General features: G+C 36.7%; 2 protein-coding genes across 11 annotated transcripts in view; one reads left to right on the top strand and one right to left on the bottom strand.

Moving 5' to 3' along the window:
* Positions 1-15,708, top strand: part of LOC114879898 (dual 3',5'-cyclic-AMP and -GMP phosphodiesterase 11-like) — a 35,335-nt gene that overhangs the window by 356 nt on the left and 19,271 nt on the right. For 6 of the 8 annotated variants that reach the window (XR_003790000.2, XM_029195289.2, XM_029195280.2 and 3 more), the window contains exons 1-2: positions 12,212-12,286; positions 12,398-12,502. Coding sequence is in view for 5 of the 8 variants with exons in the window: in XM_029195289.2 (XP_029051122.1) it covers positions 12,235-12,286; positions 12,398-12,502 (157 nt within the window). In the remaining 3 variants the exon portion in view is untranslated. Of the gene's footprint in view, positions 1-8,420; positions 8,650-12,211; positions 12,287-12,397; positions 12,503-15,708 lie in introns of those variants that run through there. The other 2 variants (XM_046286150.1, XM_029195287.2) reach the window with 2 other exon arrangements.
* On the bottom strand, positions 6-4,538 carry LOC123987876. 3 transcript variants are annotated; one of them, XM_046286155.1, is made up of 6 exons: positions 4,265-4,538; positions 2,902-3,374; positions 2,582-2,795; positions 1,896-1,993; positions 1,420-1,463; positions 6-752 (listed from the first exon to the last, which is right to left on the bottom strand). In XM_046286155.1, the coding sequence occupies exons 3-6, from the start codon at positions 2,647-2,649 to the stop codon at positions 696-698; spliced, it is 267 nt and encodes an 88-aa protein (XP_046142111.1). In that variant the 5' UTR covers positions 2,650-2,795; positions 2,902-3,374; positions 4,265-4,538; the 3' UTR covers positions 6-695. The 3 variants fall into 3 exon arrangements, with proteins under 3 accessions (XP_046142111.1, XP_046142110.1, XP_046142109.1); XM_046286154.1 differs by lacking the exon at positions 4,265-4,538 and having other exon boundaries at positions 2,902-3,459; XM_046286153.1 differs by lacking the exons at positions 2,582-2,795; positions 2,902-3,374; positions 4,265-4,538 and having other exon boundaries at positions 1,896-2,237.

Here is a 15,708-nt window from a genome sequence, read left to right as displayed (position 1 = left end):
GTCGATTTACAATGATATTTAACCGTTATCCGATCACGGTTTCAGTTCCTTTGTTTATACCTGTTGAAAGTGCAACGCACTTGTTCGCGCGTTCTTACTAACCTTAACTCCGAAACGAAGTCGAATTGAATTCAGTTTAAAGCGTTCAAACTAGCAGATGCCATTACTAAAAATAGTTCTCTTCTTTATTTAAACTTGACGAGCAGAACAATCGTTAATTGATTCGGCAAAAGATATCATTGTTTACAAATATATTCGTACGCTTTCGGTTACATCCGTTTAATCGGACAATTGCATACTTTTTAATCGATTCGTTCGATCTCGTACGTGTAGCTTATCGAGAGAGATAAACATAATAATATTCAGTTACGTACGCTTACGATACGATGACCGTGAGACGTATATACTACTGCAAACACACATTTTCTTTTTTCTTTTTCTTTTAAACGCGACTCCGGAATACATTGCTTCGTTTTGCACTTCTGTGGGAGCACACACGTGGTCTAAAGTCATATCGCATGGTGACTAGCGCTATCTTCAGGAAGCTTACAATTTATTTTATTTCTGTTCCCTGTCACTGTGTACATACATACACGTTCCAAGCATGCTTTTGCTTTTTCCTTACAAATCGTTTTCGTTGTAACGTACGTAGGAACAAATCTGAGGTCGTCGGTTTCTTTTCGTGGAATTGTATCTTACTGGCGAACGCCTTCACTTCCGGGGTGCGCGTCATCCCCCTTTATACCAGAACCCTACGAATATACAATTCAGTTGATGTTAAAATTTCAGACTCTGATAATTTGTAAAATATATTCTCAATTCGAGTACGGTACTTTTCCAGAAACGAGCTACCGTGTAAATCATGGGTTAAATGTATTAAATTCAAAAAATAGTCTCTGTACATTTTCGTATTTGTTAAACATTCTTAAAGACGTGTTCTTATCTTCGAAATATCAGAAAAATTCCATTTCAATTTCAACCGCTTATTCACTGAACAATAAATTTAAACGTGAATGTTAAAACGGAACTGCACGTATCTTGTGGAGCGAATTTCATTCATGTACGCAAACAAATAACGCGTTTATTATGCACGTATGATGGGAATAATATTTATTTCAATTAACCATTCCGGTTTCATACTGAAACAAAGAAGTATTAGCACAGCCAGTTTTGTTGAAATATTATCAAATTATTATTATGTGAATATTGTAGTAATTTCACTGAGCAGTATAACGTAACAAATAACAAATGTGACGTTACGTGATATCTCCTTCATTTAAATAAAGTAACAGTAAGAAAGGAATGTGCGCTAATGCTTTTTTAATCCACTGTAATTACGAAATAAAATAACATGTTATTTGAAATAACGTCGTTCGAAAAGTATCCCAGGTACGATCGAATGGTGTTGTTTTAACTTACTCTTAAGAACCGCAGTAGTTGTGACGTCAGTGCATAAGGAATTTCTGAAAATTTACGATCATTTTATGTTCTTCTTTCATTAGATCGTTCTCAGCGAACTATTATCCGTTCTTCCAGCTATTTATAAAGCAAAATATACCAATGACTAAAAAAGGAACGGAGTAAACGTAATTCGTATATCAAGAACAGATTTCATGATATTATAAGTTTTGTTTAATTGTCGTGTACACGGTGATAAGTTAATTTACTATTGCATCACGTCGAATACTATGGAAAATTTATGGAACCTAAAAGTTCCAACGATTTTCATTAAAGTTTCTTGAAAATCGTTGCGACAATAAGTGAGTTTGAGGAAAATTTTTGGAATCGTGTTTATTCCTTTCCGACATAACACGGTGGCCACGAAACCGTCGGAAACGAAAGTCGGACGATTTGATTTACGATCCTACCGTGAAATTTCTAATACGTGTACGTACGTGCTATGCTTATCAAGTGCCAACACTGACACTTCAGATGGTAACGCGTGTTTGGCAGCAAACCAGCCGAGTGAATGGATAATCTGGTATTCTCCAATCTGAAAAAAACATTGATTTTCATAGCAGTTACCATACAGCGTTTTTTCCAATTGGCAATGAAAAATAAAGTGTTGACGATCGAGTACCCGATATCGCGTGATCGAACCTCAATACATAGCAAAAGGTTTAAGGGTAAACGAAGGAAGGGGTGCGATCCGTTGTTCGCTTTCATTTTTAAGAAACTCCAGGAACAGTCTAAGGTAGAACCTTTTGACAAAAAACTCGTTGAAAATTATCGATTCTAAAAATAAAATTGATTCATTTCCCTTCAAGTTAGGTTAGCGAATAAGTGCAGCAAACTGTTGGCGAACACACTTTAGATAATACTGGACGGGACTCGTATCGTTATCGCGACGTTATCGGATGGATTTGGGGCAGAAGTTCCGTAAAAACCGCGTTCGCGGACAGCTTTGAAAAAAACTTGGACAACGGCCGGATCCGTTTCTTTCCGTTCGACTTGGCTTCTCCGGCGGAAACGGTGCGGTGGTTCGTTTGTTGCGCCGGAAATAGCCGTCGAGCGCGGTATAAATGAATGCATTGATTGCACCCATCCCTCATTTCGATCAAGGATCGCATACGCACATTACCGTTCGAATTGGCAAACACTGGACACCCAAAAGGTCCACATTTCTCGATTGATTATTCGGTGAGTCATCTTTTCATATTAATTAGCGTGTTTCCTGTCCGTATCCCGGTTGTGACGTTCATCGAGGATTCATCGTCTTTCAATTCTATACGAATTCCATATATCGTATTGCAACGTCGTCAGTAATTAATTATTTATTAATTTATGCACATGACCTATGGAATAAAAAAGAAACTCACGGTATTTCGTTATAAAATAAGTCGTCATTATAAAAGTTGAATATTCAATTGGTTAATCGTTGGAAAATTCTTGAGAAATTACCTGTTATCGATTGATTCGTCGACTTGTATATGCAGAAGCATGTTCAATTATCTACATTGTATTTGCAATGTTTTCCTGCAATTTCCTTTACCCTTTATGTAACTTTTCATCGTCGATTTTATTCTACTATGCATCGTTCAGAATGACAACATTATTTTAGATGAACTTTTGATTTTTGCATAAACAACTGATCTTCGGAATATTATATTAGTCGAAAAAACTCGTTTGATAGATACAAAGTTGCCTTCCAAGTAATGCAGTTTGTCATTTATTCAAAAAACAGAGAAAAGGAAAGGAAAGGAGGAAAGTCACGAAGAGGAAGGAAAATCCAGAGATCAAACTGATAGCGGCGCCAATGAGTCGTATTCATTATGTGTGATGACGTTTTTCTTTATTCAACGTTGACTTTTTTCGTTTGTTCGTTTCATTCTGCACTTCAAGTCGATAAATCGATCTGTAAATGGATGAATGCTCTGAAAAATGTATGAATGTTGACGATACTATCATGGACGAATACCACCCTTCTGTTGGGTGGAGTTGTAATTTATTCATTAAGATTTAAATAATCAAATTCACATTAACATAATTCTAAAATTTCATTAGTAAGAGATGGTTTAATCAATGGAGCACTTGATGCGTTTTCGCGTATCATCTTTTGGTATAGTCATCCATGAGTAACTTAAGAATCTCGCTACAGTGATGGATGTGATGGAAATTAGAAAGAAAAAAAAAAGTGGAATGCTAATATCAATATTGGCTAACGATGAGTCACAAGGTGTCAAGGTTTCTTAATTTTCTTCCGTTTCCCTTCACGCTGATCGTTTCTTTCTCTTAACCCGACCCTTTTTCCCTTTTATCGACTACAACCGTATTAGACCCACTCACACCGTGCACGACAATGGTGAGCCGAATGATCGATCTCGATAAGGCAGAAATGGAGATCAACGTGGCATATTGTCTCTTTGTCAGCTATTTAATCTTAATCGTGTTGTACACAAAAGATTGTGTGTTGCATTTAATCTCCATTGTTCGCGGATTAACTACTTTGTCTCGATTCACGTTTACATTTTCTTTGTTGCAGTGTTATTGCAACTTTGATTGTTGTAATAAAAATAAAAATTCTAATTTAATTATCGCTACCTGTACGAGGTGTACAGAATTTCGAAAACATTTCTAAGGGATGAAAAGCTCGTTAAATTCTGTCGTCTATGCCGAAATGATTTAATATCTTAAGCTGTAAAATACACGTCGACGGAAATGGGCACAAGACAGGAAGGAAGATAATCCAGTCTATTTTCGATGGCCGTGTAACGAATGAAGCGGAACAAAAGAGTAGAATAGTACAGCTCCTTATTGACATTACCGTATCGATCCTCTTCTGACAAATAACGCTCTCGTTTCGCAAATAACACACAGTTGAAGCACGCGAGTATATCACAGGAATAGTTGCAGCCGATGCGCAATACACGTGGGACATATAGGTAATCGTTAAGGTCGTCTGCTTATTGACAGATAAAGGTAAGCGTTGTAACGCGACCAACATTCGCATCGTTCAAAGATAACGATCCTTCTACGGGTTTACTTGGTCATATCTTGCCGGATAACGTTCACGTGGCATATGCTTTCCTATCCTCTTGTTTTTGATTCATATCCTCTGCTGCCATCTATTCATTATGCCGATTGCTCGTTAATTGTCCTTTGGAATTTTCAATAGATCATTTTTAGTACCACCAACAGGAAGTTTGGAAGTAGGGGTTGATCGAGGAAAATTGGGCGTTATTGTTTTTCTGTAATCAGGGGTGATTGGTCATTGGGAGTTTGAGAAATGTCCGGTAGGCACTTGGGGTCACTCTGTCAAAATTATTCGTCACCAAAGGGTTAGTCATGTCGGCAAATTCCTGATGGAAATTAAATATTAAGCCTGGGATAAAAAATTTAAATCCCACCGCCTCTATATGAAAAGTAGATCTACCCAATTGGGTCCGAGCGTGTCTTATATTTAAAATGATATAAAAAATAATTGGCAAATGATTTCGTCATCTTGAATTCTCAGTCCATGTGTCAGCACCCTTACTGTACTATCATTTTTTGATAAATATTTGTGAATAATAAGTATCATAGTTTTTCAAGTATCCACTTGGGTGCGTTGCATGCTGGCCTTTGCTTGTATGTCGGCAATAGAGATCTCTTTAAATCAAAACTTGATTTGATTTTGATGAAGATACAAGTCGGGCTAATTACAATCCAGACTCTCGTAAATATATCAACCCGTCAAAAGATAGAAGATTATTACTCACTCAATCATTTAGCAACGAGAAAATTTATTTTCTTTCACAATTGAGCTGATAATCATTGGGTTTTAAGGATCTTTAACAAAATGTTGGTAATTACTGAGAGAAAGGCTTCGCTTCGCTTTCTAGATAATTGAATCTGAAAATTTTTTTGAAATAAATAATTTTCTAGGAGAGTAGTGTTGTTCGTTCAATTTTGTTGGCCATTGTATGCGAGGCAGAGGATCATGGTGTGTCTAAACTCTAGGGTTGAGTCTAGACAGTCGTGTTATAGTCAGGGACGAATCAAGAATGGATACCAACACGCATGATAATGCAGTGAGATATAATTAACCTTACACTGTACTTCTATAATTAGCCGCCTTCCTGTGTTTGAATCTGCGTTGAATATTAGTGCAAGGGTACATAAAAGGTTTCCTATGTTTCCTTTTGTCACTGTGGCAAAGGTACTGACGCACGCTGCTGTTTAAAACAAAAGAAGTGCATCTCATTTGTTCAATTAGCCGGAAGATCGATCATTTTAGTTCCTCTTTGTTAACTCACAATCTTACACTGCTCGTTATCTAGGCTTCTGAAAAGCGTACTTTAATTGCAAAACAATCGCCGAGAAATACAAAATCTTAAGAACCTTTCATTTTTCAAATCACGTAAAAAGAACTAAACACGGCGCGCCAAGACTTAAACGTACGATCGAAGAAATCTCAGTTACTACTGACGATGATACCAAAGTCGTGATAAGAATCTACAGGCGATAATAGAGTTCGCAAGTGCATAAAGAATTTTAATTCAACTTCGAAATTTCCATATTGTTACACTCTTCTGAAAAATTTCGAAGATTTTTCGGGTTTAAAGAAGTTGTCCAAGTGATTCGAAGCTTGTGTACGTTTAAATTGCTCGATGAACTTGCCAGAGGAAGTTTCGAAGTGATTATGCATAGAATAATTTGAAAATTTACATATTTTTCCATACTCTGCCACCATCTCGAGACTTTTAAGGTTCCAATAGATTCAGAGCTGAATTGTTTGACAAATTAACGAAGGAAAGTTTCAAATATCTATCTCTAATTATGCATAGAATAAGGTGGCTTGAAATTTCAAAATTCCATGCGGTTTATTTTTAAGAATCGTCTTCCAACGGTTTCAGGGGTGGAATTTTTCATGTGTTTCGAAGCTGGCGATTGCTCTAAACACTTGGAAAAGGGTGTTTCGAATATCCATCAGGAGATACGGCCCTGACTGTAACGTGTATAGCACGCGATCGTATAAGCGAGTTCAGGTTCCGTCGTTCGAGCAGACGGGAGTCAGTGCATGTAGGTCGTGCGGCAGGTTTGCATGCTTTGTCTGTCTCAGCTTTTCGTTTTTCGTGAAATTCTCGCATTTTCTACGAAACATCGTACCAATGAAATTTCCTCCACCAAAGAAAAGCTAAACTCGACTTGAAAATCTTATCTCTTTGTCGATGGTTAACGCGCTTCGCGGATCCTTTTACGATGAAGTCGAACAGTGATCTGTGTCGTTTGTATCGACGGTTGGAACGATAATCGATCATTCGGTCGACGTTGCTTGCGATTCCCACAGAATGATCGATTTCTCGTGGCAAGTTTTCCTAATGATGTACGAAACAGTGACGAAGAAACCAGTATCGGTAATCGGTATAGGTTATGAAAGATAGGAATATACAGGGTGTCTGATTTGAATCCATTCATGCAATTATATCCTCAATTATTCGTTCTCCAAAATCGAGCTCTATATTTTTTATTTTTTTTTTTTTTACTTAGGTTGATTCTTTTCAATATTTTACATAAAAAGGTATTAGGGTATAGTGTTATAAAAATGAATAATTCGTGGGATAGTTTAAATTCAAAAATAAGATGCAGAAATTCAAATTTTTATTTTTGGAATGTTTTTTGTAAAAACGAATAGTTTGGAGCATAATTGCATGGATAGATTAAAATTGGACACCCAATATATCCGATAATTGGTCTGGGTTAGTGTTATGCTTAAAAGTAACGGTATTCAATAACCACATCATATTACATGGAATAATAACAAGTTCATCAAGAGTAATCGATTTATTGGGTTGAATTCATCAAGTTCATAGCTGAAGGATTTTTTAATTAAAAATTATTATATATACATATAGAGGCAGTAAGTGACGATTAAGAGAAGAAAATTAATCATATTTCGTCTATTTTGATTTCACACGTGTAAATGTTTTGAAATTCAAATATTAGAATTAACGTTAGATCATCGAAGATACTGACAACGAGTGTTCTGAAAGCAAATATCATCGAGTATTATATAAATATTATCTAATACCGTTACTCTAATTAAAAAACTTCGTAACTCCACTTTTGGCAAAAAAGGGACATTTTCATGTCATCTGTTATAATAAATAATGTCTACGGTCACCACAAAGATATTCAAAGAACATCGATAAAAATTCAACGCAATTTGCAAAATAAAAAGAAACGAAAGAGATATCGCTAATACGGTATCAGCTAACTTGGATAACTTTATCAAAGATTTACTTTCTTTATCGTGCATTATTGGCCGATCGACACGAGGATAATATTATAGTATACCTTTGTGACCTACACAATGCTATTAGACATTGTCGATTCCAGGAAATTAATGTTTCTGTATCCCGAATCGATTCCATTTACGCTGAATTTTGATTAGAACTCTTGTTATATTGCCGAAATTCAAAGAGGTAAAATCATTCGTGCGGTAATATAACAAGAGTCTACTAAATAGAAACTTGATGACGCCTCCGTTTCTGGATTCGACACATGCATCGTCCAATGCTCCATTCGACGCTATTTAATTAAGTTTAACGAAGTTTTCCTCAATCCCCTGATAATTATCACGTGACCCAGTTTCGTGGAACACCCTGTATACGATTTATGTTTTTCAAAATATTGCACGGTAGAGTAGAATCGCCATACAATTGTACGTGAATTTGCATTTTACTTATCTCCTTTATCTTTCCTCTCCAGAAAACCTCGGAATTATCAATCGTACTCCGACGTTATCAATATTATTTGATTGTGCGGTACTTATTGATTTACGGCCCACCAACTGTGTGTACATGATTATCTTACCTCAAGATCATTGTATAGCTTGATTTCTTTTTTTTTTTTTTTTCGTCGTTGCTCATGTTTATGTGGAAAATTCAATGAAACGAAGAATCGCATAGCAACGGATTTAATTAGACTGTTTAGAAATTAACGGAAGTACGATGCAAAAAAGGAAAATAACGATACCGTGTGTGAGTGTTCGTTACCAATATAGAACAGATTTGAAGAATCAGTGATAGTTTCTTGAAACGATGGCAAGAATGTAAATCAAGTACGGCAATATCAAATGTATAAAAGACTTTTGTGACTGCTGAATCTTGCGGAAGGAAAAGGGTGCTACGCAAAGCGGAAGTTGTGAATTCACGATTAATCGATCATGTAAGTTTTTCCTTTTTGTGATAGCGCAAAATTTAGGTCTTCTGTTTCGAGGGGTGTCTCCATTTGTTATTCAGGTTGTTCTATTTTTATTTTCTAAGAATACGGTATCGTAGGTATATTATCGAAACGGTATTATTTAAGAGGGAAATTGATTTTTTCGGAATTCTAGATTGGAAAAGTTATCTCGTTACGCAAATTATTGTGCGTACTCTGGAATGAGATCATTAGTGCAAGTTCGAGGTACTTATTTGAAAGGAATAAGGTACTGTTTCGTAACAAGTAGTTCGTCACATACTCGCAGCACCACTTACATAACTCCTTGTAACTACAAATAACAACTATTACCTCTTAACAATAACAAACATTTATCCTATTCAAGAACGAATAATATCCACGACCTTTGATACAAGTAATCATTTCTAAGTTTATTAAGAACATCAGAGTAATTATTGTTCGTTTTATAAAGATTTCAATATTTCTTCGATTCCTCGACTGGTTTCATTCTCAATAGTTTCTTCTGAAATTAAGATCGTCGATCGCGATTAACCAGACAGACGAATTCAATCTAAGCTTAATTATTCGAAGTAAATAATTGCAAGTGCTGGTAGCAAAGTAGCGTAATTAAGCGACGTCAGGTACAGGTTGCTTTCACTTGGAATAGCAACAAAACTGAGACGCTTTTATTATCGGTGAAAGCAGTGGGTCGACACTATTTTTACCGTTAACTTTTGCAATTACTTGCGTTCGTTTCACCGTTAACCAGCCTCTACGTCGTTTTCGACAGGTATCTGCTACTCTCTACAGTTGCATGAAAGTGGGGCTGAAAATGCATGCAACTATCAGATGCACTCGGTAATACTCTGTATTCGAGACTCTGCAAGTGGGCACTCGTAAGAAACAGGGAATTATCGAGCGTCAATGGCTGGAGCATCTAGGCTGGCAAGTGAAGTGTACCCTCGCGAAGGGATGAATAGTCCGATTGGAAATAGGTTTTAATGCAAGAGGGTAGTTTGACCGATCGAATTGTTTAACACTAGATTGCCGGAGCGAGTCAATTTGACTCATTTACAATTTTATTGATATATTTTTTTTAAAACATATGTTAGTTTTTAATAGAATTATGAAATGTATACAAATACTAATTCCTTCCCCTCCCCACTCTTTAGTTCCAAAAATCCATATGTGCTATATACCTATTTTGATGAATGTGAGTTCGGCAATCTAGTGATATCATCGATAATAGGTACGTCATCGATGGGATTATTAATCGAGATTGTTAGTTTCGAGGTTCCACTGTTATTGATGCGGCACCGAGTTTGATATTCGCATGCAACCGGCTTGTTAAACTTTTGAATCATTAGTTTTATTGATAATCATACTTAGGTACTTATCAGCAAACAACCTGTTCGTCCACTTGCACCGGTTGCACTAAGGATGTCTCGTAAAGGACCCCCTCTCAGCTCGCGTGCAAACTAATCGTAAATTCGAATCACCACGTAACGAGACGTCTAATCTTCCGGCGATTTAACTCGCTCGATAAGAACTTTCGTGTATACACCTATTAATAATTATCGGTTACTTTGCACGCAATACCCGATGCCGGGAACAAGAAGAAAAGTTATGAGATTAAAAATGAAGCTTGTCGTATATTAAACGGTTGATTTTCAAACGTATCAAGACTGACACGATTATGATACGTTAATTTGAAGCTTAAAGGCTGATGAAAATCACTACGCAGATCATTTATCAATATTATTAATATAAAACTGATTGATCGTCAATTTACAGCGAACAGCGATTCATCTCGGAATGTATCAAATCTAATTGTAAGAGAATTTGATGACATAAAAGTGTCGCTAACTATCACTTACGGTATATCAATCTGAAGTTTAAAATTTACTGAAAAAGACTACGTAAACGTTTCATTAATATTCATAGTAGAAAATGACTGGTACTTTGTTGAAGCAAACAATGGATTAACCAATTTACAGCTTGTTATTCTTCATTAGCGTTATACGTTCCAACGAAGAACCAGCTATTTTCGACCAAAAATATTGATGAAACGTTTACGTAGGTATTTTCAGCAAACTTTAAGCTTTACAATGATATATCATAATAAGCGTTAATTTGCGATACTTTTATGTAATGAAATTGTGTCAGACCCTCGATGTTTCAACATTCGATCGGTTAATGAAAATGTTTATGCATCCAAGAAAGAAAGGAAATTCACCATTAGCTGTTGTTCCTACTCGAAGAAACTTGTTTAATCTTACGCAGGCACGAATTGCTTGAAGGAACATAAACAGATAATCTAATTTCCATTTCCAGTATCGTTACTTTTGAAAGCAAAAGTTGCTCCGCTAATCTCTTTTATATTCTTGAATCGTTAACGCGTATCCGATTAATATTCCCTTGCATACGCGTTGCAAGAAAATAAAACTGTTACGATTACGCATACTTTCCTGTTTTCAGTGAAAGTTGCGCTACGCAATGTTTGCCTCAATTTAAACACATCTTGAGACAATTTTTCTTCGTTGAAAAATAATTATCGATCCGAGGCGAATGTTCGTTATTATCTATCTTGTTATCTCTATTCACTTGGCTTAATCACTTTTTTATGTAACATTTTAAACGATCTCAATTCGAAGCTCGAATACGTTTTAACGATTTACGTTGAAACATGATTTAATACAAAAACAATAGATTTGTTTGTGGTTCAATGACCATTAAGTAGCAAAATATCTAATTGTAAGAAACATGGAAAATCACCAGTAAAAGCATATATAGATGTCCTTGTACGATTTGTCGAGCCAATTTTCTCTCTTAATCGGTAAACTCTATTCAAGCAACACGGAAAATAACATTTTGAGCAAGCATTAGTAGTAATTACAATAACGGCCATTAGCTTGATGAGTTCGAATGAGTTGGACCTAGGGATCGTAGGACGTTTCACCTACCACGAGGTCAGCCCGATCGTAACTGACTTTTACATATCGTGTCTAGGGATATGGGAAACCTGAAAGGATATTTAGATGAGAAATCGTGTCGAAACACGCATATCCTTCCACTCTTCCTTTCCACTTAATATTCGGCGTTATATTAACAGAGTTCATTCATAATAACAAGGTCAGCTGACATTTTTATTCTATTTCCTTTTTAAAGAAGGTGAAATATATCGTAGATAGGATTTCTGAAATGTTTGTATAAATATAATACGATGCACGCGTTTAATCGGACGTAGAAGAAAAGAGATAAGAAAAATTTGGTAACGCGATAAAACAAGCTCACGGTGGTATCAAACACGAAAGGAACGAGCCATTAATCTTCAGGCACAGACCACCGCTGTTACGTGATTATCGATAGCTTATTAAAGCGAATGTAAGACGAAGTAATCCGACACATTGCCTCGTATTCTGTTTCACTATCAGGAATGATAAACGGTTCATTGTCGGATTGCAACCGTTTGTCTTTGTCGGATCACTTTTCATAATACGGGAGAAGAAAGAAAATGAATACGGATCGCGCGTTCTTTTAACGAAGAAACATAAGCTTTTGTGTAAGGAATACATATGACATGGAGAATTAATGAATGTAATTAAAAATGAGAAAGGAGGAAACTTTGAATTTTTCATACTAGGTACACGTTTTTAATCTCCTCGACATCTTGCTGTCGTATCTAACTTGATAAGTTTCATTTTTATTCTAACGATTAATATTTTTTCTTTTTTTTTTCTTTTTTTTATTTTAGGTACGCGGAACGCAGTCAAGCTGGCTGCCTCCGCCGGTAATCCGTCCGCTGCCGTCGCCGCGTCCGCGCATCCTCCTGTGCTTTGGAGCTCGCGCAGGAAGCCGGGTAAGTAAAGTATTATTATACCATTTACCAGAACATTTTCCAAAGATTTTCAAGAAATAATTTAATGATATAGAGACAATCTTTTCCTCCACCTAGGAATTGAACTAACACAAGTTGTTAATGGCGTAAACAAAGGTCAAGGAAGTAATTCATTCGTGTTTACTCGTACGCATCTGACAGGGCTGCGGACGCGGAGTATGTAATTGGCCCAAGGGTTAATTTCTCCGCGACCGGTTAATTCGATACGAGTCATGCTCCTTTGACCCACGCTTATTGACCCCAGTCAGTCAATTCAGAATCATTCGGTTGTCTTTTAGGATTGGAGAATTATGCAACGCTCGCGCGTTTCGCACGTTTTAACGATGCAATTTTACGATCATCATAAGTGCCATTTTGCACTACTTTTTTATCACGAATAATTAATAGTGAAGAATTTACAATTTTTCCTTTTCCATTACACCTAATATTAATATTACAGTAGCCTCTCGTTATATTGCCACGGTGAGGGTGAACATTTTTTTACGCTTCCAAACTCTAATTAACTAATCTAATTAACTAAGTTGTGAACGCACAACTTGAAAAATTTAATTGAAAAAATGAGGACCTTTCGATTGTGATAGAAAGAAGGTACCGTGGCCTTGTTGAACTTAACAGTGAAACAAAATCGTGGTAGCAGTTCCCTCGACATTGACACGGTTATCAATGCCAATGGCAATGAGACACACTTTCAGACCTATCTTTTCTTCTCCTGTATTACGATATATCTAGCCTTCCAAACGAGTTATATCATTACTTTGGCCCATACGTGGGTAGGCAACGGAAGGTTGCAACCTCCGTGAATTAGTGGCGTCCTAATTGACGTATCCGTTGGGGCATCTTGAAAGAAAAGTGCATCTGCTAGGATCAACTTTCGACAGAGGAAGGACCTCGTTATTCAGAAATATTCCAATCAATATTTCGAAATTGAAATTCAGAAGTTGAGAATAATATTTATTAGAATGATTCGTTAGAAAATTTATACTAATAGGAGTTAATTATAAGATCATCGATGAACTCCTTAAGAAATAGTCGGAAGGCTGGAAGAAGTTGCCGGTTGTGAGGTAACGGTCGTGAAATGCTCTCAACTCGAAAAGAGAAATCTTCTTCCTTTCGTTTCTGCTCTTTAGTCGTGACGAGTAATAGCGAGCACATCAGACAGATCTTGAAACCACGTATTCGTCAAACGATCAGATTTATCTTACGAATGAAACGTTGCTGGCTTTGTTCGAGCACCATTCATTTCTCATTGTCAAACATCGTCATCTTCAAGGATCACGATGCCCTTTTCAGGGTACCATTTTTCTTCTCTATAACTCGTTATCTTATTGTTAGAAAATTAAGCGTCGAAAGCCAGATAGAAAGTGTCAGTTTTCTTCTGTAGTCAATTAAATCAATTAATTCAATTTCAACGAACATTGTTGTAAACATTATTATACATTTAGGTAGGATAGTCGGTTTCGAAGAACCAGTAGACAAGTTTGACCACTTGTTTTTTCTCTCTTATGCCATGTGCGGTGAAACGAGAGAGAAGACGCAAGAGGTTAATGCAACGTTTCCTGAAACATGAGGTAATCTCCGATTTGTAACCGACGTTTCTGTATTCGTAGACGACCGGACAACGCCCGCGCTTCCACTCGCTTTTCATCACTCGACTCGTCAAAAGCGACGACATCCGCAAGAATATAAGCGGATTGTGTAATTACATTTCCCTCAGATTTTCAGAAGCATATTTCAATTCCAGACAGTGAAACGAGCAAGGTATAATCCTCCAAGTATCAACCCTTTTCTTTTTTCCAAAAGAAGCTCTGTAGATGATCCTCCTTTTGGGATATGAAATTTTCAATTGCTTGTATCTTGGAAAGGAAGGTTCGAATTAGAAATTGATAAAGGAATTTTTCGTTTGTTTTTCCATGGAGAATTTTCATTATTTTTGGCTCTGCCTGTATAATATTCAGAAGTGACTTTTTTTTCTTAGCGTTCCCATCTTGCCTCCTGTCTTCTCTACGCTACATTGAATGCTAGCTCATCAGTTGCATAATCCAATGGACTCGTGTAGGTACGCAATTGGAACTCTCGCACGCGCACGTGCATCGTGTGCTTACTGCGTGAAAACGTGACAGACTAACCAACAAGTTAGCCAACTTAGCTGTCGTTTTCTTCCTTCGTTTCTATCCTCCTTGTACATGCTCGATGGATGCCTCTTTCATCCTCGAACGTGTTCCGTTGTCTTTTGATTAAAAAAAGTTTCATTCACAATTTCCTTGTATTATTACCAGAGTCTGTTGATTGATTTTTACAAATGATTGAACAGGTTCATTGTTATAGGGTTAATTTAACACTCGGATGACTTAAGAAAGTATTTCCACTTGAAAGAAATTAATTTCTATTTATTTTTCTTTTAGTCGTTTCGTTGTCTTAAGAGTCATGATACTGGTCAACTGATCGCTTCCATGGCATTCAAAGTGTCCATTTCTTAAGACTTGAAAAATGTCTCCTCGCTGCTGTGATAAAGTGGGGATAAGTTCTGAGAAACGCGTCGTTAAGCGATTTCGTCGTTGCGCGAATGGCATAGTGCTTATACAAATCTAGATGGTGTAGCTTGCTATAGTCAGAGATTCTCAAAGTCAACGTGGATAAATTTTATTTGAAATGAAAATAATATGAAATAGATAGTTCAATTTAAATCGTACCTCTCTGCATGGTCCGCCCGTTCGAGGGTTAAGGGTTGCAATTGATTAAGGAACATATAGATACTCGAATGTGAGGTAAGAAAATTTGAGAAACACTGGCATACAAGGAGACCATCGAGCAAAATTATTTTACTTTATTTTCCAGGTATTCGAATATAATTTATTATGCATTTCTCTTCATTCCACCTCCAGTTTCTTTCGTCCCTGTTATATACCATTCGTTGGTATACTTATGTAAATAGATGAACGGCCGCGTGGTTATCACACGAAAGCCGATGTAAGCACATACACGTCGGCGAACAGAATAGATAACAATTTTTATCTGGCCTTCCGTCTTCGAAGCCATCATTCTCTTTTGCTTTAGTGACGCCAATGCACTTTGCCATTTTCTCGCCGACTGAATTTCCAGATGATCGGACCACTCGTTTCTCCATGCTCGAATTCCCGTTAAACGTGTGCAATCGATCAATTTTCCTC

The sequence above is a fragment of the Osmia bicornis genome, chromosome 6, assembly GCF_907164935.1.
Source record: "Osmia bicornis bicornis chromosome 6, iOsmBic2.1, whole genome shotgun sequence".
NCBI lineage: Eukaryota > Metazoa > Arthropoda > Insecta > Hymenoptera > Megachilidae > Osmia > Osmia bicornis.
This window is presented reverse-complemented; position numbering and strand designations above follow the sequence as displayed.